The 22,681-nt window shown below is 37.1% G+C and overlaps 2 protein-coding genes and 1 long non-coding RNA gene across 6 annotated transcripts; 2 read left to right on the forward strand and 1 right to left on the reverse strand.

Annotated features, from left to right (window-relative positions):
* Nucleotides 1-1,684: 1,684 nt before the first annotated feature.
* Nucleotides 1,685-5,268, reverse strand: LOC135581130 (uncharacterized). 3 transcript variants are annotated; one of them, XM_065119668.1, is made up of 3 exons: nucleotides 5,112-5,268; nucleotides 3,889-4,424; nucleotides 1,685-2,746 (listed from the first exon to the last, which is right to left on the reverse strand). In XM_065119668.1, exons 2-3 carry the CDS (start codon nucleotides 4,291-4,293, stop codon nucleotides 1,958-1,960), a joined length of 1,194 nt encoding a protein of 397 aa, XP_064975740.1. In that variant the 5' UTR covers nucleotides 4,294-4,424; nucleotides 5,112-5,268; the 3' UTR covers nucleotides 1,685-1,957. The 3 variants fall into 3 exon arrangements, with proteins under 3 accessions (XP_064975740.1, XP_064975741.1, XP_064975742.1); XM_065119669.1 differs by lacking the exon at nucleotides 5,112-5,268 and adding an exon at nucleotides 4,949-5,104; XM_065119670.1 differs by lacking the exon at nucleotides 5,112-5,268 and adding an exon at nucleotides 4,823-4,960.
* Nucleotides 5,269-8,133: 2,865 nt separating this feature from the next.
* LOC103993965 (uncharacterized) lies at nucleotides 8,134-13,608 on the forward strand. Its single transcript, XR_672419.3, has 2 exons — nucleotides 8,134-8,598; nucleotides 13,255-13,608. It is a non-coding gene; the product is annotated as an uncharacterized LOC103993965 (long non-coding RNA).
* Nucleotides 13,609-15,477: 1,869 nt separating this feature from the next.
* Nucleotides 15,478-22,198, forward strand: LOC103993964 (protein WVD2-like 1). 2 transcript variants are annotated; one of them, XM_009414211.3, is made up of 7 exons: nucleotides 15,478-15,636; nucleotides 17,157-17,589; nucleotides 18,102-18,190; nucleotides 18,271-18,364; nucleotides 18,449-18,520; nucleotides 20,642-20,752; nucleotides 21,714-22,198. In XM_009414211.3, exons 2-7 carry the CDS (start codon nucleotides 17,161-17,163, stop codon nucleotides 21,981-21,983), a joined length of 1,065 nt encoding a protein of 354 aa, XP_009412486.2. In that variant the 5' UTR covers nucleotides 15,478-15,636; nucleotides 17,157-17,160; the 3' UTR covers nucleotides 21,984-22,198. The 2 variants fall into 2 exon arrangements, with proteins under 2 accessions (XP_009412486.2, XP_064975743.1); XM_065119671.1 differs by lacking the exon at nucleotides 15,478-15,636 and adding an exon at nucleotides 15,655-16,024.
* Nucleotides 22,199-22,681: the final 483 nt, after the last annotated feature.

Raw genomic sequence — 22,681 nt, forward strand, 5'->3', positions numbered from 1 at the left:
TCTGTGTAGGTCGGTTGGCACTTGTACAAAAGCTTAAGTCAATCGCTTGAAGAGCCGACCATAGTAAATTGACCCCGTACGATTAACTCATCCTCGTAGGTACAAAAGCTAACCCTTCCTAATCATGAAGGGGAGATACTTCGAAACACTCAACTCTCTCTCATCCCATCTCTTTGCCTCCACGAAATCACCAACCCAACATCTCCTATGTCTTTTGAGAAAGCGGATGAAATCTTGAACAACAGTTAGAATCATCGATTTCAAGTGGCAAAGGGGCTCCCAAATCCCTTTGCTATATTTTGAGATTTTTATTCTCAGATTTATGTTTTAAAGAAATCAAAATGGTGTTGTGTTAGGAATTCCCAAAGGTGGCTTTCGTCGTGCTTTTGGAGTATGATTGTATTCCAGCGATGTCCTTTCGGGATCATCCTCCTCTAACATGAAACCAGACTCCACATTATAGATTTCCTCGGATGCCCAATAGAACATTTTGGTTACCTTTTTCGCGAACGCCAAGAAGGACGAATACCGAGAGGGGGAAGGATTTGGGTCCACCTCCATCCTCTTGCTCTTTGCGATGACTAACTTGGAAGGAGTTTTCCAAGATGAGATCATCCTCCATCGTTGAGTCCATCGAACTAAGGGCAGAGAAGGAGTTTTCCAAGATGAGATCATGGAGTAGGCAAATGAAGCACTAGCTAGTTTCAACCAAGTACAAGGAGGTTGGTGTGACCCTCAACACCACCCTAATCGTCGTCGGATCCCTCACCCTCTTTTACTTCATCATGTAGACCTCCTGCTATCCAATTGTTGCTTATATGTCCATGCTGTATGACAAGACATATATTGTGGTCCTCGACTCCGATGAATGAGGCTACACTGGATATGGGAGGGGGTGTAATTGGTGGACGAGGACGAGGGTGGAGAGTGGTGGGATGAAGGTGGGCATCTGTAGAGATTCTCATTTTTACAGGGTTCAAACTCATGCTTGCTGTGGCATTCTCATCACAAGTTCATGCTTCTCTCTGTTGCCATTCTGATTTCTTGCTGTTTGCTTTTGTCTCAGTTGCTTGAGATTCTGCATATGATGTAATAATCTGAGATGTCCTAATGTTGATTGTGTTCATAATAGACACGAATTTTCCTTTTGCCCCAAAATATGCTGATTGGGGCATTGTTTGAGTTTACTCAACATATGAACTTGCTGTTACAAGTGTTCATTATAATTGTCCTTTGATAAAAAGTTATTGCTCGATAAGAAGTTTAGAGAACAGTATGTAATTATATAAGAAGATAAAAGAACATTTTGACCATCTGAGAGATAGGACTAGAAGAGGAGGAGGTATTCTAATCCTATCTCCTAAAAGCTTTGGCAGAAAATAATGCAAAGAAATGATATGTTGGCAACTCTTCTTTAGCAAAAACTTCACAAGAAGATGAACATCATCTGTAAGATTTAGATTCTTTATCAGAATGTATTATCAATGTGTTACTAAATGCTACACATTTCTATTCTTTTAAATGGATACTAAATGTAACTCCTAAACAGTATAAATCCTCCTTAGGCAACCCTCAAAGATGCAATTGCTTCACCAAACTATGGAATAGTTGACCATACATTTGTGTGGAACTCTGCCAACAGAAGCAACTTGACATAATTCAGCTGAGAAACCAACATCAAAAGCAACACAAATTGCTCTGCATTAAATTCCACTTTAGAAACAGAAAATATCAGCTTATTGCAAGAACCAGCGATTAATGCTAGATAAAAAAATATCTACATATATGTTACAACAAGAGTCTAGAAAAGAACTGCTTTCCAGAAACTCCAGCATTCTTATCGACAGTATAACCGTTCACTATAAACAGATTGAAACTATCTAAATGCCAGTTCTGGAAATGATCTTCACAGAAGTTTAAAACGTACCTACGAATTCTATGATCCTGAACAGAGAACTTAAGCAGATAACAGGTGCCTCAGATGAAGTAAATGTTCTTCATTAGATATATTGAGAGAGAGACGAAGATTTGTTAGAAGTGATTCCTGCTCCCAACTCAAGGGACCAGAGGCATGCAAAGCTTGCATAGTATATTGGTATGCTTGTAGCTCTAATTCATGGACATTGGCAGCTAATTCATCTCCAGATTTGCTTTGATACTCTTTCCCTTCTATTGGGCATGATGATATGGCATCATCAAAACTATCCAATGCAGTATCTTTACGGTGTTCTCTGAGATTTTGATAACTATATCCTGGATACTCATTACCACTGCAACTAGCAACAGAGCATTCAATATCCTCTTCAGTGACTGCCAAAGGTATTGAAGATGAATTCACGACGTGATTGTCAGTGAACCCCTTGTCAGCATTCATCTGAGGAAATGTGGTGGTTCGATCTTTATTGGATTTGTGCAGGAAATGCTCAGCAACTATATCTTTCGAGAAAGAGACACAATCTACCTTTTTAGGCAGTGATCTTGTAGATAACTTATTTGATTTGTCTGTGCTGGATTTCCTTTTCCATTTGGTTCCTCCCACTAAATTAACAGGAGAGAAGCCACAGTGAGAGTTGAGATTCCTCTTCCCAGCTTTGATAGGCGAATTGCAGCTGACACGCTTTTGCTTACATCTCTGTCCAGGTGAAGCTTGTTTGTCAATGCCTTGACTTGCACCACAATCCAATTTTCTTGCAGAATTGGAGCTAGATGGGATGTAATCACAGCCAAATTGCTTCCCTTTGATTCCCTGAGCAACACAGAACCATTCATTAGAGGTCAACAAGAAAAATTAAAAAATGGCAAAAAGCAAATCAGCTGCAGTGATCAGAAGCATCTAAAGTTCCAAACAAGACTAGGTATTCCCAGGTGATGCTTTTGATTAAACTTTTTCTAGTTTCATATATGAATCATGGTTTCTATACCAATCCATATTTATTATTGTTATTTTTCCAGTGATATCAGGCTCAGTATACAAAAACACATTGGGCCATCCGGTATGTGTATTACACTAATTAAAATTACCAGTTCCTTTGGTAGCACTGACCAGATTTTTAGTAACATGTCTAGAAAATAAGATGATAATATTTATACATAATGAATCCTTTAAAGATCATGTGCAAAGTTGTGTTAATTGAACTTCTTTCAGAACTCAGCCATTAAGCATGATGTTAGCACTATCTTTATATGCTGTCAAAGCAGGAAGCTCCAGGCACATAGATGCTCAATGTGAAGGTTTAAGCGAAAAAATGAACACTTTGTCAAGAACTTACCAGGTCTAACTGAATACAATTAATTAAAGAGAAGAATCAGGAGAGTATATTGATGGTTCGTAAGTAAATTTACATTGTGAAAATGAACGATCAAGCAACAAAAATGGATACTGATTTCTCAAAGATACAATTTTGAATGAGACCCTGCTGTGTACATATCTGATGCATACCTAATGGTAGTTTTTCAAAACGTTTGTCCTGGATGCGATGCAGAATATTGACTTAATATTGCTAGACCAAATGTGTCTGTCTATGTTTGTGTGAGAGAGAAAGATGGAATCAGTTAAACAAATATGATAAACAATGGATAAACCCAAGTAAAGTCATGTTTGAGTATAGATCATTTATACTGACGCTTGAACAGAAAGAATTACAGTGCCAACATAACCTACAAATTTCCCATAATCACAAATTGGAGCTCTAATCCTGGAAGGCCAACTGTACCAATTAACAGATGAAGGAAGAATCTTTCAGCAATTTCAGCATTAATTTTGTATTGTCCATTAAACTAACACCGTATCTATCGCATTCATACGAAAAGGAGCAAGGATATTACTAAAATGGATAAGCAGAAAAAGGAGTAGAGAAACAAGAATGCGTTGAAGCATCTATCTGTTACCATGTCAATCATAAGCCATTGGTTGTTCTGCCAAGCTTGTGGAACTCTTAGGTCAGACACACTGTGTTCTTGAAGTTGGATGGAACCAAAGAGTTTGATCACAATGCGATCTTCTTTTATGACTTTCATGACCTTCCCAACTCTCCAAGCGCAGAGATCAACCACCTCAGCTATGCCACCAACAACCAAACGAAGCTCTCTGCGATCCTGTGGCGGTGGGGAAGGCCTAACGTCCCCCTCATGCACTGTTTCCACCACAGGCTTCCCATCGGAACTATGAAACAACTCATATCTTACAGTATATGTGTATCCATTTAGCGAGGTAATTTTAGCAGGAAACCAAGAACCATACTGCTCCTCTTTACTTCTCAACACCTCCACCCTATCGCCTTCTTTGAACTTCATGATGCCAGTATAATATAACTCAGCCTTCCTCGTGCCAGATTGAACGATCAAAAGTGATAACGAATACGAACAATCATTCTCTCAAAAATCTTCGGTGATCACCAGTGTTTCGAGGAAGATACCCTTTTAACCTGATGAAAAGTGCATGAAATGCATCAGCTCGTCCCATTAATTCCAAGCATATCGACATAAAAGACGCTACAAATAGCAGATCTGGCTACTAGATATTTGCATATGAACTCAAATCTTGGGATAATTGCAAATTAGTTGATGGCATAAGCAATTATTCCTCCGAGCCGAAACAAGTCTTGCAACAAGATGAACAAAAGATGTAAATAACTGCTGAAGAACTCGATAACAAGATGACAAATACAACACATCGATAGCTAATAGTTCACAAGACCGAGCACCATTCACCAGGGCGACAACGTGAAACGGATGAGAAGAGGAGGGGAGGGGGGCAGTGAGTTAGCATTCAACTACCACGAGAAAGCAATACAAGAAGCCCATTCAAAAGGGAAGAACATACCACAAAAAGCCTAACGACCACTCAAGAAACGATCTTTAGCAGCTCCAAGCATACCGCGACAGGCAAAAGAAAAAAGGAAAAAAAAAATTCCAACTTTGAAACGCGAAATCAAATAAGAACACGAACTTTTCACCCAATCAATCTTCAATTTGAGATTTGGGCAGGGAGACTAGAGGAGCAGCTGGATTCCAAGCAAAAGACACAGAAAGATCGGATTTTTTGCACATTCTTGTGTGCCCCGGACCCGAAACAGATCGAGCAAAATGGAAGATAACGATCGGGGACTGACCGAAGACGATCGGAAAGGGATTACGACGCTTATTTTTGGGGCCGAGGCCGCGTATTGTGGGAAAACAGCGTGTTGTTTCGCTCCAGAGATAGGCTGTTTTGGTCACAATTCAGAAGAAAAGGAAAATAAAAGACATAAAATTAGTTCCAGTTTTCTTATTTTCTTCAGTTCTCACTCCTCATGACCAAATTTATATATCACTAGGAAATATGTTTTGTTTTCCCATCTAGATAGAGAAAAAAAAGTTTTTTGTTTGATAGTACACAAAAAAAAACTCTTTCAAGTTTCCTAAATATTATATTAAATTATGTAAAAAATAATATCAAGATTTATCGACTATGTATATAAATAATAAAAATAATAAGATGTAAATTATATTAATATGTATCTTGAATAGCAATTTACCAAACACAAGGAGGACTAAATATATTAAATTTACAACTCGCTGCACTATCTATTAAATTGAGTTAAATTGGAGGTTGAACTCATTCGAACCTCTCGTTGCCTTGATGCACCGGAGAATCGACACGATTTGATTTCATCTTGAAGGTATAAGTTTATCTTGGGAGCCCACGTGACAATCGTGAAGGATAGTTGGAGTGGAGGAAGGCTCAACAAATATAATCCTGAGATGTTGCTTATTCGTTTGAGGTAGAATCTGTATCGTCCTGTGGGGTGCCTTAGCTTTGTTGATATTCCTACACAAGCAATCAGTATTGGGGGATGTTCATGATCCGTTCCCTACAACGGTAAAGTTAATAGTGGAGTGGGGATAATAGAGATTGTTGTCTTCCGTCCTCCCTTTAGGTTTTGGGAGCCAACTTTTATACTTGAGCGGTTGGTGGAGGGAGGTCAATGGCTAATTAGGGTGGCTTCGTACGTTCTTCAAGAGCTTATTTATGTCGACTCCTGGTTGGTACATCTCCCTGTGACGCGTTGCTAGTGAAGATTGACTATAGGGGTACTGTTATGTTAGGGCTGGCACCTGACCAAGATAAACAAACGATATTTACTTACACCAGACGATTGAAAAAAAAACGACTGCAAAGGCATCGTTTATCAAGGCTAACACCTATTCTGAGATAAGCAGACGACGATCACCTGCAGCAGATAATCGAAAAAGGGAGGAAATGAGCTTTGTCGTCGGGGATTAATGCTCTTTGTAGTTAGTTCGTGCGACCTTTTTCGAAATCATTATTGGCAAGGGGTGAAAGGTCACACCCCTGTGAACGACCATAGGGGAAAGGAGGTGCACGAGTTCTCTGACCCACATCGATATCTAGATGACGATGATACGTTGGATGAGTTAGCAAGTCAATACTTAGTAATTACTTTTCTTATCCAAACCCATCTCCAATATTTATTTAAACGATCTATAAGGGTTATGAATTCCCCATTAATAGGACGTTTACAAGAAAAAAAAAATAAAAGCAATGCACATAGTTACCCTCCTAACATAAGAAAATGACACTAGATAAGCTAAATTAGATGTCGAATAAGCCATCAAGTCTCTCATGATGAATGAATGTTGTACAAAGCTTCACGTTTAATTCCAGGGGGGATGCACTTTTTCCTTCTTTTTTTTTTCTTTATTTGAGGAACTCATAAAGAACTTAGGCATGGAGTAATTGAACTTGGGGAAGAATGCCCACAAAACCTTTCCTTTTTTTTTATTTCTAAAATAAAATAATTAACACAAGTTAGGTTTAGGTATATGGGTGGGTGGTAACGGATCGGATCTGTTGGGGATACCTAATTAATCCACCCCGCTTAGGTATCCATTAATATAGGGAGGCATTTACTAGTAAGTTAGGGTTAGGTTAAGATTTAGATAAAATTAACAATTATCACTCGTTTTAATGATATTTTGTAAATAATTTTGAGTATACATATTTTTAGATATTAATGGGCATGTCTTATTACCATAATAAGATTTTTTTCACTATTAAGTGTATTTTGTCGGGATAAATTATCATGTCTGTAATATACCACGAACATATTATTTTCCAAACTCTAGATATGATCAAGTAAGATCAAGAATATCATGTTTATGACAAATAAATTTATTTATTTATTTTTTAAATATATATTTATTGATTTTTTATTTTTTTTTTGTTCATGAACGAGGCATCGATGTTGATATTCATATGTATAACATATGAAAATATGAAATCTTACAATAGCATAGAAATCCTATCAGCAAATAATTTCACTAATTATGGTTCATTCTGTTCTCATCACAAGAAAAATAAAATTCTATGGAATTAAATATCTTGAAAGTATTTTGACTTTCATTTCTTCAATTTTTAATGTGGAGAATTTATTACTAAATTAATTTTAAAAATATTTTCTAAGAAATATATGCATTTCGAAAATTAATTAATTAATTATAAGAAGGGATTCTTAGTTCTTATTCATCGAAAAAGTAGAGTGGATCGAGTGAAGAAGAATAGACTATTTGGATTAATGTATGCAAAGACCGCTATTATTAGTCTAATCATCACCAATTAAAGCTGTAGTCTTTCATCATTCAATGTATGGAATATTGCAAAGAGAAAAAAGTGATGCAAGTGTTAAATGCGAGATTTGCTCAAAAGACTCAAAGCAGAGATCTGCTGCAAAGAAATGCCATTTTTCGTATAATTAAAATTGATTGTAGCTTTAAATATGTTTTAGGATTTTAAATGAATCTTTATATTATAACACAGATATTATTATAGTTATATTTTTGGTAATGTTATATATGATTTTAAGATAATATCTTTTTGTGCTGTTGTGTTGAAGTTTTGAGTCATGTATAATATATAATACCTTACATAATTTGGTGTGATGTGTACTAATTAAGGTTGCTGCTTTCAGGCATTGCATGCACCGAACGTGGCAGTTTGGGTTAGGTCGAGTTCGACTCGGATCTAAATTGAGGCTTGACTCGAGTCAAGCTGGTTTTTAACTGGGTGCGAACCCAAGTTGTAGATCAGAAAGGTAAGTTTTGTAATCTCAGCCGTTAGATTTTAATCTTAGCCGCTCTCCAGTTGATCTGTCAACAACGGCAGTCCTCGCTCGCTCGAGGAGAACCCGACCTGACCGATGGTCACCGTTGTCTCCACCTCCGTCGTCCTAAACCCTAACCCTGCCTTCTTCCCTCCTCCGCCATAGGCCGCGGCCCTCCTTTTCCCTTCTCTCTGATTCCACCCGAACACTCTCCTCCCTCCTCGCCCTCGCCCTCTCTGCCTCGAGGATCGTCCTCTCCTCCGCCCGCCCCCTCGAGGTTCTGCTAAGCTGGTTCCGCAACATCCCTTGGGACCGGCAGCGACTCTCAGAGATCAGAGACCTCGGCGACCCATATCTCAATCTCTTTAGGAACATCATCACGCCCGTCTTCGATACGCTCGATGTCAGTCCTCTTCTGGCTTTTGCTGTCTTGGGAACTCTTGGATCGATCTTGAACAATAGCAGGGGGATGTACTGAAAATGGCGATGGAAAGAGGTTCCTTATCGTCTTCCACTGATATCTTCTTTTATGTGTTGGATTATGTTGATCAAATACATGCAATCCATGACCTTCCATTGGTAAAGATGTATAATCTTTTGGTAGAATATCCTGAGACATGTTATAGAACTAAGATTATCTGCACCATGTTTTTTTTTTTTGTGTTATCTTGCTCATACAGCTTTCATATATATGACTTAATATATTTTAAAATTAATCTTGTATTATTGGCAGTTCTTGTAGATTTTTTTGAGTTAATGTATAGTATTTATGTGAGACTTGGTAATGAAAATGTGCTTCAATTAGCTACCAGGATTCTATGACAAAATAAAAAAAGAAGCTTTTATGATGATTCTATGGTAAATTAGTTGGTAATGACATCATTTTCCAAAGTCAAAGCAGACTAATTCAAGCATGTTGGGTTAGAATAACCTCTTTATCTAGACTGTATTAACCTTCTCTAGATTTTTTTCTCATAAGCTTGACAATGTAGGTTAAATACAGAAGCTTGAAGGTTAAAGGAATTAGTCCAGGACAGGGATAATTCAACCCATCTGATTAACCTGGAACCAAACTCTTGCCTTGGCTTTCCATCTTTGCAATCCATTCAAAGTATGTAGGTCAAGTTGTTGCCTCAAAATGATGTTTGTGACTGGTATAAGATCACTGTTACCATACATTGGAAGGTTGAAATGGATACTCAATAATAATAACAACAAAGCCATAAGTCAGAAGATTAAAATGGATAAATAATATTTTTTATGTTGTGTGATAAATCTTTTATATGTTTATGTCCATTTGTCTGATTAAATTGTTTTAGCTGCACAACTTGACCTAGAGGATGTAGAATGGCTTGATCTGCCTAAGCTCAAAGGGACAGCAAATTCTCAAATAAAATTAAGATTTTTATTTTTGTAATTTTTTTTTAAAAAATATTTGCTATCTGTATATGCTTTGTTTTCTTTCGACTCTAAGCTTCCCTGAACTCTGGTCTAGTTAAAATGAAACCAAAGTTGATTTTGGCTTCGTGATGACTAAGACTAATACTAATGTGTTAAAATTTTCTTTCCTCTACATGCTAAAACACATCAGGTGTAATTTGTTACTATTTATATTGTAGATGCTAACCTTTCTGTAGTGCTTCATCGAGATCTTTGACTTTGGTGTTTTAGTCTGAGAAAACTGTTCTATTGAAGTTGATTGTTTTGTACTGTAAGGATTTTCATTACTCTCCATTTCTTATTTGTGGTATTCAAGATGAAATAGAACATCAAGCTGAGAACTCATCACAAACATAAAATGCACTTCAGTTGATTATTCTCATTTATCAAATTAAATTTGGTGTAAAAAATGTATATGGTGTGCCAGAATACATTATTTGCTTTTGGTAAGTTTAGGATTGATTGAACCACTGCTTTTTTATCCTTTGATTTAGGCTGAGAGTGCCTCACTGCTGAAGGAAAGAACCGGCAGCCTTATATATTGTCTGATTCCTGCCTTTGCTTTTCTCCTTCCTGATTAGTAATGATATTTTTTATGTCTTGCACTAGTTGTCCAACTGGTGGAAACCAAGCATCCACCAATATTTAATCCCTTCTGCATAGTGTTAAGTTTGATATAAGCAAATGTACATGCTTCCAAACCCATATCTGATTTGGTAAAACTGTTTAAACTATTTTGATTTGTCTTTGTCTTTTATACTGTAAACAGTGGCTAATGTTGGTCTTATTGAATTCCCTCTACCTGCTTGTTAAGACCTTCAAACTTGTCCTCAAGCTTGTTGAACCGGTTGTCGAACCTATCTTATCGATTACCGAGTTGCATCATCATCTTCTTCATTATCACCAGTCCCTAAGGTCTTTCCCTTCAACTCGAGCATTGATGGCTGATGTATCTATTATGATCCTTGTTAAAGATAGTGCCTACATTTGTCATCACTATCTTTCTCAATCTAAGTCTCTGTCATCTCAGTCATCTGGTTACAAAGTCATTGTATGTATATAGACCTAATGCCAACTGGTCTAATTCTACTTGAATTTCATCTTCTAGACACAATAAAATAAATCCTAAATTACTAATCAACTAACAAAATTTCATGATAAGACTGTTATAATGTTTCACCTTTGCCTATGCCTCTGCCAAGAGTTGAATGTTATTCATTGTTATTCACCCTTTTTGTATGACATTATGAAATTCTGGATTTCTTAAGAAAAATGTTTTGACTTTTGAGATTCTACTTTTAGTTGGAATTGTTCCTGAATTCCAATTAAAGGGAAAACTTGTGTTTGATCAGAGGATTTGAAGCATGAGATGCATAAGTAATACGGCATTTAAATTCTAGGATTTGGAAATTTCATCGGTATCCTTATACTTTGAATCATAGCTAGAATTTGGAGGGTGAGATTTAGAAGATAAGATTTGTGTACTAGTTTTTAAGATGTTCACTTCAAGCTATGAAATCCAGTGATTTAAAAAGCGCTAGGCGCTAAAAGGCGCCAAGGTCCAAAAACGCCCGAGGCGCTAGGCGCTCGCCCGAGCGAAGCGAGACGCTAAAATATAAAAATATAAAATATAATTAATAAATATAATTATTTAAAATTTTAAATTAAAATATGTTATTAAATTAAGAAAATCTATTAATAGTATTGAAAATTAATAATTTTAAATAAACCTAACAATATTAATAGTATACAGTATACTGTTAACAGTATATTGTATACTGTTAACAGAAGGAGAAGAAGGAAGTGTAAGGGGGTGCTGAGCTTGCTGACTGAGAAAAGAGGAAGCGGCAGCGGAGTGTAAGGAGGCAGCGGCGAGTGGGAGCGGCAAGCAACGGGAGGCACGAGCGGCGACAGCGGCAGCGTTTGCGAGCAGCGACAGCGGCGAGCAACGGCAGCAGGAGCAGGAGCGGCGAGCAACGGGAGGCGCGTGCGGCAGCGACAGCGTTTGCAAGCAGCGACAGCGGCGAGCAGCGGGAGGCGCGAGCGGCGACAGAGGCAGCGTTTGCGAGTAGCGACAGCGGCGAGCAATGAGATCGGGATCGGGAGCGGCAGCGGCAGCGGCGAGGGTTAGGGTTGGGTTCTCACTTATATCGATTTTAGTTGGTTCGATTGAACCAACTAACCATCAAAGACCGAACCAGACCTAAAATCCTGGTTTAGTCGCCTTGGTTAACCCAGGCGCTCGCCCGAAGCGCCCAGCGCCTGGACTCGGGCGAGCGCCCAGACAGCACCTGTTTGAAGTGCGTCGCCTGGGAGATTAGCGAGGCGCTCGGGCCTCGCCTCGCCTCGCCCGAGCGCCTAGGCGAGCGCCCGAGCACCTTTTTAAATCACTGATGAAATCTTTGTATTTAGTCTGGTTTTCGACTTGAATCGAATGGGTGAAAAGTCTTGATTAAATTTCAAGAACATAATGAAAATCCCACAAAATTCTCATATACCAAATGGGGTCGCTTTATTAGAACAACCTTACCATTGCATGTAACATCCTAATTTTCTGTTTGCAATATGTGCCATCAATTTCATCCAAGATTCTTGCATATCAATGATTTGTATAATCCTCTCCCATTTCATCAATTTATCAATTTGGTACTTCTCAAGTCATTTAGTCAAATTATGGTGGTCCAAATCTAGTGGTCATGTCTTGGGTACACATTTTTCTTGAAAATTTTGATGAAAGAACCTCCATATCACATCCTACCTTCCACTATCGCCCACTAGATGGACAGAAGGTCACCTTCATAGAAAACCTGAGAAATAGAAAGAATAGTGTAGGCTATGTTCGTAGTTATCAGAACCGAATTATCCTACCTTCTACTCTCCCCCACTAGATAGACACAAGGTCACCTCCATGGGATACCTGAGAAATAGAAATAATAATGTAGGCTATGTGCATAGTTTTTATAACCGAATCATTCATCAACCCGACCAAGCTTTTGGTTCACCAAATCCGATTGGAATTGGGTCAATAGATGGGACTATCTATTTAGTAAAAGAATTGTGGATACATTTTTCTTTTTCCTCTCTCTCTCTCTCTCTCTATATATATATATATATATATATATATATATATATGTATATGTATATATATATATATATGTATGTATATGTATATGTATGTATATATATGTATATATATGTATATGTATATATATATATGTATATATATATATATATATATATATATATATATATATATATATATATATATATATATATATATATACTTTTCTTCTTCTTGACTCTTTTCTTTTTGTCTTGAGACCTCTCTTCTTTGATACTGTGTTTAAGGACACATGCTTAGAATTTTAGAAAGTAAAAGTGGATTCCCTTGTTTAGTTATTGGCTTTCTTATGATTCATAACTACTAAAGTTCTTCAATTTAACATGCAATTCTGAATATGGCACCTATCATAATTCTATATCCTTCTAGTAAATAGAGTTTTGGCATTTAACAACTGGTAGCTGAATAATTTCTTTGCAACTAGTCTTTGTTGGTGGAAGTTGATTTCTACTAATTGTTATAGTCTCAACTTCTAATCTGATTTGATAAATGTGGGGGTTGTGAAAACCTAGAGGACATGATTACAGTAAGCCTAACAACATTCACAGTTGATGTGAATCAGAAAGTGTTTTTATCTTTATTTTTTTGCAGGAAAAAGAGAGGGCAATTTTTGGACACATGTCAAATCCAACTCATAGAGTGCAACTATCAAAGGCCAGAAAGAGATTGAACACGATCGGCTTGAAGAATATTGAGCCAATGCTACTGACATAGGCTTGAAAATGGCTACTGGTGCAAGCTCATTAACCTATGATTGCGATCGATGTCACTTGAGTGGGTTCCTAAACTCAACAAGCCTCAATATATAAATATCGCTTTATTGCGTGTGAGGTAATCATTACCCTTATTGCATCTGAGGTAGTCTTTCTGCCGTAGTTGACATCTGTTTTATCTTACTATTTACTCAAAATTTGATGATAAGTTAGCACAATTTTATTTTATTCATCTCCATCATTCTTCTTTCGTTACTCTTCCATATTATCCTGTCTGCCCTTCGTCCTTTTCTTCCTTCCATCTCTAATCCTCCAATCAAGTATAACATATTTCTTCTTTTTTATAGGTGAGTAAATTTTCTTTTAAAACTTGTGTTCAGTCCTAAGAGATACTGGATTTTTACTCTTGTGGATTAAAATTCTTAAACATCACACACATATTGCACATCTGAACACCGTCTGTTTCAATTGTTGTCTGCAAAATTCTATTTGAGAAAAGACACAAGGAAAGTTGTGATTAAATCAGGTCATATTACTTGACTTTAGCTAATGTTGCACTAAGATCTGATAGGGAAGAAGACAAAGTATTAAGTGCTTCACAAGAGGATTTATTTGGTCTCATCAGGAAGACCAAGTGCTGCCATTAAATGCAACCTATTCATCCTTTGGCCTGATAAGAATATTATACAGCGAAAGCCAGCCTAATACTCTCCCTCCCTCTCAATATGATATGCCATTATTATAAGGGTTAGGAAGTACAAATCAGAGGGCTTTGTCCCTGAGGCAAGCTACTGCTCCCCATACTGACTCGAGCTTTCTGCTCGTGTGGATGTGATTTAGAGCTGCATTGAAGAATAATTTATCAGAACCCATCCAAAGCCTTGATTGGACCGATGAAGCCACTCGGATCACAAGAGAACCGACCGACCCGTCCAAACAGGTGATAACTACACGAGAACAATCCAGCTGGCAACCTAAGACGGTACTAGAATGGTGACACCAGGTGGAGGGCACGTCCAATCAGTGGGACTCTTTTAACTGGTCCCCAAGGGTCCCCCAAGGACGGGTGAGGCGGGCGGGTGGGAGAGAGGGTTCATATTGCAGGTGGCGTCACTCTTCCATTCTATTTGGCTACGGCGACTCTTAGATATTAAAAATATCAAATTTATATCGAGAATAAAAACTAGTATAATATTCTTTTAAAATCCAAAAATAATTAATTACTGTCCTTATCACGTATGCCAACGAATTCAAATTAAAAAAATATCTTTTTTCCAACAATAAATATTTATCATTTTTTTGAGTTTTATACAAATAATACATGTACTTTTATTATTTCTATTTGATAATTAAGAAAATAATATTTTTGTCAACTTTCAAATTCGTAGACAAAAGGATTAGAAGAGACGTGAATGCAACCTCAAATTAAATAGAAAATTATTTGAAGCTAAAGTTAAGGTGTCAGAATATGCCATTGTATTTGTTAATGCAGGCGGCAATGTAAAGTCAACAGCTCTATTACAATAAAATGATATATTATATATATAATATGCATTTTCGCCTTTTTAATTTCATTTATATGGATAATCGGTAAGGAAGGTTAAGGGTAATATATGGCAATGTAAACCTACCAAACCGTTACAGCCGTTGTTTCGTACAAGGGAACTACTTTAATTGATCGATGGCACATCTGTAATTTCAGACCAGTGGTTGATGAGTTCCCGTCGCAATGAATACAATGACGCGGCGTGCGTTGCAAAGGATTAGAACAAAACCAAAACCTTTTCCCACTCGATTCGAGCGCGACCACCTATATTACCTACTTCTCCTACGATTGAATGGTTGTGAGGCCCACCAGAAGACTCGAATAAAAGGAGAGGTGAGAAAGAATGTAAAACCAAACGGGGTAATAGAGTTAGTTTCGAGCGGATTATGAGGGATTAGGTTCGTGCGTCGGGCGATATGATGACCGGTTTATCCGGGTCCCGTCACCGCTTCAGCTTTGCAGTAAGCTTACCCCACACACTTGATATGACCCACCGGCCCCGTTTACCTCGGACTCGAACGCAACACCTCGCGAGAGCTGTCTCGCCGGCCGTTAGTTGACGACGTTAAACTAGGGCCGCTATAAATATCGGACAAAGCTCAACGTCGTCTCCTAGAGCCGGAGGCGGACGAGAGGACGGTCGTGGCGCCCGCGGCGGCGGCAGAGGAGGAGGGAAGCGAAGGACCCCGGAACGGACGAACGCCATATTCCAAGGCATTACTTTCTTACCTTGCAGTCCCTCCTTACGTTTTGACCATTTCCTCTTTGTGAATCGAATGCACGAGCTGTTCGATCGCGATTATCGAGGGGTCGATTGGTTGACGTTCGGGCTCTACTGTTCTTTGTTCGGATTTTTCGCTACTACTTTCTCGACTGGGGTTTTTCTGATTCTTAGGGTGGCAAAATTTGAGACTGCGCCTTGACATTTCTTGCGGAATGTGGTTTTCTCGACCACCCGTTTTGAACCAATCTTTTGAACGTTGCGTTCAAAATAGACGAAGATAACGTTGCCTTTTCCTTCCACTTCGCTAAAATGATATTATTTCTTGGGCCTAATAAGATGAGCCCGCCAGCACTGTTTCTCTTTCCGAGAACCGGATAAGTGCGCTGTTACTTTCGTCTGATTCCCCTTCAATTCTTTTTTTTAATCTTTGGATTGGTTTGGGTTAAGTTATTGCCCTCAGGGGTAGTGTTTGTGTGAATATTGTTTTCGATCGGTGATGTTTATTGCGCGTTGATGGCCACAAAGAATTTTTTTTGAATGCACACGGTGTTAACTGATAGATTCTTTAATTAGTTTGTATGAAATGGCTAATTTTTATAGTCTATGGCATGAAAGTGATGGGGAAATGAAATATAGTCAGGGAAGCATTTCACTAAAATCCTTCCAATGCGTTTCTGTCGCATAAACTTGTATTCCACAGAAATTATTCTTTGTTCAAGTTTTTGCATACGGTAGTCCCACTTTCCCACATCTTTGTCCTGAAAATTTTAGGGAAAGAAATTGAAATAATGATTTTTCTTCACTAATTTGAGAAATAGACTTGGATTATACTTTCTAAAGCTAATTTTGTTCGCCACATATGGAGTCTGCTAGTAGATGTGCATGATTCATTTTGGCTTTGCATATTCTTGGTTTTATACAGCAAAAAGCTTGAAACCGTATCTCGTTTCCTTTGCCTCATAGGATTAATATTAAGAGCTGTTTGCTGTTCCAGTGATTCTATTTTTTCAGCTAAATTTTCATGAGACAAAAATGAGCGTTTCTGATTGTGGTCGAGATTATGGAATGCAGTATATAAACTGGTATATTGACCAAGTTTTTGCGCATTAAACTGATATTATGCTGTTTTGAGGATGAGCATATTCTTTTCCCCTTTCAAACCAAGGTCTACCTTGTGGAAGATGATAATGATACTATCAGGACTACCTCATGCAATATGTTCAGGCACCATGTCAAGGCACCCCCCATTAAACTCATAGATGCATGGTTCTCCCTTTCTAGATGTCTGATTTCTTTTTAACTTAATTGTTAAAACCGTAAAGGTATGATTGCAACTACCTAAAGGAATATGTTCAGGTGCCCCCATGAAACTTATCTTTTATTTGATATGCAAGGGAAGACCTTTCTAGATGTTTGTTTTCTCATTAACTTGTTGTTGAATACTGTAAAGGATTTTCTCTTCTGTTAGCATATTGCAAAGAACTTGATCTATTTGATTTGCTTTTGGCAGAGCAATGGGTAAAGAAATCATGAAAGTGGCTACCGTTGGAAAATCAAATCGTGTTGTTGCTCGTGCATCCAAGAGTAACTCTGATCGAGCTAACGATCTTTCTGGCGAACCTTCAACAATTATAGAGTCAGATGAAGCTATTAATGGTACACACACTGATGAAAATAAAGGGCAAGAAGTGCCTTATCTTAGAAATGTAAGTTTGGGTCGGGGACGGGACATAGCAGTATACAAGTATAGTGCTCAGAAGAAGCCATCAGTATCAAAGCCTGCTAATGCTGGAAACCGCACTGTTCCTCAACCATCAGTTGTTGCAACTGAAAAGCATGTTTCAGGTGGAAATCGTGCTTTTGATGCTGAGGCAACTGCTAGTGGAGACAAAAAGGCTAGAGTAGATGGCCGACAATCAGCAAACATCCTAAGAAATGTTCAGGTAACCTTCATTTCTTGCTTGGGATGTTTATTTCACTTTCACTCATCGGTGATGTCATGCTTCATGCATTCCCTCAATTTGAGCTGAACTTCGAAAAATGGATGTGTTTTGTTTCCAATGTAGCATCTGACTTGTAGAATTCATTTGCATGACATGTGCATATATATGTATTTTCTTCCGTAAGCAGTTATCATGATGTATTTCTACATTTGTTCTTTCTAGCGTCTATCTTGTAATCCTCATGGTGACAAGTTGCACCATAATTTTGACCATGATGAATCCATTTCTTCATCCTTAAGACACCTTTCCAATTCACAGCATTTGGTTTGGAACGTTAAGAATAAAAGTTGCATGTTGCATGTACCATTTAAATAACATTGGAAATATCACAAGTTGTGATCTCTAATTTTGATCTAGTGATGAGTATTCCTGAAAGCATTTTGCTTTCTGTATGAAGTATATTCAATTATGAAATTAATCATGGCTGTTTTTGGCTTTGTGCTATATTGCAGAGTAATTCACCTCTCATCTCTGTGAAGCCTTTGCAACCTCATGATACAGTGCACCCAGACAATGAGGATTCTTGCTCAGTTACTTCTTCGTATCCTTTTTCTACTTTTATATCTTATCATATCTGCCTTTAGACAGTTTTGTGTTAGTTTTTCTTGAACCATTTCATAGTACTGCAGCATCTGTAAGAACTTTAAAGGGCAAGACAACTGTGGCAGCTGCCCCTACTTTTAGATGCAGTCAGCGTGCAGAAAAGCGGAAGGAGGTACCATCACTATCTGTGTAATGCAATTAATTTGTTATCTACTTAAATCCAGAGTTTTTAATCTCCTTTATCCTCTTACTTCAGTTTTACTCCAAGTTAGAACAGAAACACCAGGCTATGGAAGCAGAGAAAGCACAATCTGAAGCTAGGACGAGGGTATGCTTTCTTGCTTCAACTATGTTTCTCGGTATCGGTGCATAAAAAATTAAGCTCTGTGCTATCTTACATCCATCTTGGAATTTCTTTATTAATGCGAGTGCTGCCTGCATGACGTTTATTGTGTAGGCACTAGGCAGAATCCATAAAAACTTAGATACTAAAAAATGAGTTCTAGATACTGCAACATTGTATTATTAGGAATCATTCTACAATGTTCTTGCTGAGGATGCCCAGCATGTTCTGTAGATCTTAATTTTTTCCAATAAAAAGGCTTATTTATTATGCTTGTCTTTTTCTGCAATTTAATATGTTCTTTTGTTTTATCTCCCTATTTGGATTGACTGTGTATTGGTCTTTTAATCCATCCAAAATATGCTCAAGCATATTGCTATGTCTCATTAGTCTTTGGAGCAACATACACATACTTTTCACTTAATTTTGTCTGTAGGAGCGCTACTGCTTTTTCACACATTTCTATCAAACAAAGGTCACATTTAGAGCCTTCCTGCTATATATGTGTAATAATTATCCACCATCATTTTTATGGTTGGGCAGTTGCTTATGAGACATTAAATATATGAATTCATGTCTTGCAAACTGATAAATTATCTTGCTTTATTTTCTTTACCAGTGAAATGAAAAATCTGATGTAATACTTGCATAAACATACTAATTGACCACTTGAACAAATTCCTAAGAGATATATGAAACTTATTGAATGCTTTCTGTAACACACCAATATCTTGATCGCTGATAATGCACAACTTGTTTCCTTTCATACTAACTGTACAAATGAGTAGGTCCCAACTATTTGGGGTTCCCTTGAAATGATTTTTTCTATTTACTGACATTTTGATATTTTTGATATAACACACATAAGTCTGCTAGTTGATCACTTTAGCAAATAAAATTTGTTAAATGCTTGTTGTAAAGAACTAATATCTGTATCTCTAATATAGCTTTTTATTAGTCTCCAATCAACTATGCAAATCATTTCTTTGACCTCTCCTTTCTTGACTGGAAAAAATAAAATCTATTTTTTTTCTTGATTACAAATATGTACCATACGTTTCGTACTTCAAGTAGGATATCGATATGTTTTCTTTATCAAACTATTATTTTTATAGCATTCTTTATAGTGGATTACATGTTTGCCACTTATGTGGTTACTTTTGTTTTTTCGAGATCTTAGTTTTCCTAGCTGCTATCTTTTAGTCTTATACTTATGGTTGATACGGTAACTTAAATCTCAAATCCCTAGAAGCTACACATGATCTTTGTGTCTATTTGCAACAACTTTTTTGTTTCAATTAGTTCAATGAAGACGTAGAGCTTCATGTCACAGTAAAGTTTCTTTATGATCTAGGTCACTAAGGTTCAAATAAAATAGTTTCTCTGCTTGTATATATATTGACCTTCCCTAGACATTGTGTAGCCTTGTGCACTGGGCCACCCTCTTACAGTATGTCTAAAAATGAAATCTCTTCGTAAATTCATGACCAGGAAATTTGTCTTGGTGATTGTTTTCTTCCTTTTGACAATCAAGAAAAGATTTTCATATATGAAATGAAGAATAGTCGTAAATGAAGAATATATAGTTCACCTAGAGGGGAGAAAAAATAAAGAAACATGCAAGTATACTCATAGATGAAATGCAATTGCAACATTGAGGAAAAAGTCAATGAATTTTTAAATGAAGAAGATGCTGACAATGTGTTATTTTGGATTAATTGGATAATAGGGTAAGTTGACTGCAGTGACAAAAGAGCATGCTTTTGGATTAAGGTAGTTACCTTGAGGGAGGCTTTACCAGAGTGAGGACTCGGTAGGTCGAAAAAAAAGGAAAATATGAAGTTGATCACTTTAAAGATTCGGGAAAGCATATTAAAAGTCTTAAACAGAGAGGTTGAATCGAAATATAAGATCCCGATTGATCAGAATCCACAGGTGCTCTTAACATGTGCTTTCTGAATGCATCAGTTACTTTGATCTAGAATGGATGTTGTTATTTCTGCTTCTATCAAACAAAAAAAGAGAAGTGTACAAGTAGCTCCTTGCTTCATTTTTTTATGCATGAAATGATTACCATTAAGTTTTATATTTTATTATGTTATCCAGGAAGAGCAAGAGGCAGCTCTGAAGGAATTGAGGAAGAGTTTAGTTTTCAAAGCAAATCCAATGCCTAGCTTCTACCATGAGGGTCCTCCTCCCAAGGTTGAACTAAAGAAGGTATGATCCTAAGATTGCACTTAGAGCTCATGTTTCTCAATTATTCAAGCAAATGAGAAATTATAAAAGCACAGAAAGTTCTAATTCTAGCTCCTTAACATAGAATTTTTCATGCTAGTAGCAGGAATCGAGCATTTATCATTGCAATGTTTATCAGCTTGGGTTACCCTCATTATTTACAAACTATATAATTTTAATTGGACAGAAGAACTGAAGCACCAACTTGCATAAATTTGTAAATGGTATGTGTTATCAGGATCGTGTTGCTCAATTTTTTTGTCTCTTCGAGCAAGTTCTTGTTAGTGCGATTTTGATATGATTAATATAACAGGCATAAGTATGTTTGAGTGGATATTTCCTCGAGACTAAACTTAAGGGAAAAATGCAAATTTTTTATTTGATGTTACAAGAATTAGATCTTCTACATGAAGTTCCTAGCAAAACAAATATTTTAGTAGTTATTCCTTTAGTATATATCTCAAACATCTTTCAGAGATTCTTACTCTGGTTTTATTAAATTGCATGTAAGTAATCTTCTAATACAATTGTGATTACAAGGAAAGGACCACACAGCAGGTTCAGACTTTGGAAAAGTTGGCGGTTGAATTTAGTGATTACACCGCATTATATAAACTTCATAGTTCTCTTTCAATGAAATAATGATTTAGAATGCATCAGTAGTAAACATTCTCTCTCTTGTTTTTCCAAAGAAAGCATAAATTTATATTGCTTAAAAAAATGGGTACAACCGTTGCCTGTAGCATCAGAGAATCAAAACAGAGTTAAATATTCCCTTCATCTTGAATCGCATATGTAGCACTTTGACCACTTTCTTCCTGCTGGTTCGTGGCTTAGTCTCTTTGGCTTGAATGCTCTCCCAGTATTGTCTATAAGTGATGCTCTTCTGGAACTAACTATACTTATGGCATAGCTAAGTCAGGGCATTTTCTTTGTTCAAAAGGTACCTCTGACGCGTGCTAAATCACCCAAGTTCACTCCAAGAAAGAGCTACAGTGATGCCAGTCCAGCTGGAGATAACTGCAATGGACACTGCGGTCGATTTCATCGTCATAGTCTGGGCACTAGCCCGGAAGCCACCACCATAAGGTTGCAGAACAGCCATAAGAATGTGAAAGGCAAACAAAGTCTCAAATCCGATAGAGAGAGTTCTAAAACCCTTTGTGTCAAGGTTACAGATCAGACAAGAACTGGTGTCACCTTACAGACATAAAGTGTGCTTTTACACGCATAAAGCTTTAAGCTTAACTTGTATCTTACATCAAACAATTTCCATCATCCTCCATGTCAACATGTATGATGCTGTAAAATCTGTAAGTTATATGTGATGCATGTAACAACCTGAAACTTGATTGGAACTGACTCATCTTGTTCACTTGGTGATAATTTATGTGAAAACCATGAATTGTAAGCAAAACATTTCTTGAGGATTGAGTTTGTAGAAACTATTGTGGATCTCTCAGTGATACCACCCATTGCATTGGCAGCATTTAAGCCTTCTCTGCCTTCATAGGTTTCTTGACTTAGTAGGTGTCACCTACAGATCCTTATTTTGGAGGCCTTTTATCACTTGTTAATTGATGTGCATTAATGAGCATGCTATAACTACCTATATATATATACTCCAAAACTCAAAGGAATATTATATTACCAGTAGCATAAACTCTAATTGTCATTGATAACTCCTTATAAAGGATGAATAATGATATTTGAAGTACTTAAAAGCTTTAGATATATTTTCTATCTCAAATTAGTTATTGGTATTCATAATTAATAATATTGGATGGATATTAGTAATTAGAGGGATATATATATACATATGATATATTTAAATGTATAGGGGCGAGTATGTTATTCAGGAATTTAGAAGGGTATATATGTAAAACTTTCATGGTTTTAACCACACTCGCT

Source organism: Musa acuminata, chromosome BXJ2-8 (assembly GCF_036884655.1).
Source record: "Musa acuminata AAA Group cultivar baxijiao chromosome BXJ2-8, Cavendish_Baxijiao_AAA, whole genome shotgun sequence".
Taxonomy (NCBI): domain Eukaryota; kingdom Viridiplantae; phylum Streptophyta; class Magnoliopsida; order Zingiberales; family Musaceae; genus Musa; species Musa acuminata.

What these genes read in the sequence shown, in the direction of transcription:
- LOC103993964 (XM_009414211.3), top strand. Translation starts at nt 17,161, where the DNA reads ATGGGTAAAGAAATCATGAAAGTGGCTACCGTTGGAAAATCAAATCGT. An exon ending in ACATCCTAAGAAATGTTCAG is followed by an intron (nt 17,590 to 18,101) that starts GTAACCTTCATT and finishes GCTATATTGCAG; the next exon opens with AGTAATTCACCTCTCATCTC. An exon ending in AATCTGAAGCTAGGACGAGG is followed by an intron (nt 18,521 to 20,641) that starts GTATGCTTTCTT and finishes TATGTTATCCAG; the next exon opens with GAAGAGCAAGAGGCAGCTCT.
- LOC135581130 (XM_065119668.1), bottom strand. Translation starts at nt 4,293, where the DNA reads ATGAAGTTCAAAGAAGGCGATAGGGTGGAGGTGTTGAGAAGTAAAGAG. An exon ending in AATGGCTTATGATTGACATG is followed by an intron (nt 2,747 to 3,888) that starts GTAACAGATAGA and finishes TGTGTTGCTCAG; the next exon opens with GGAATCAAAGGGAAGCAATT.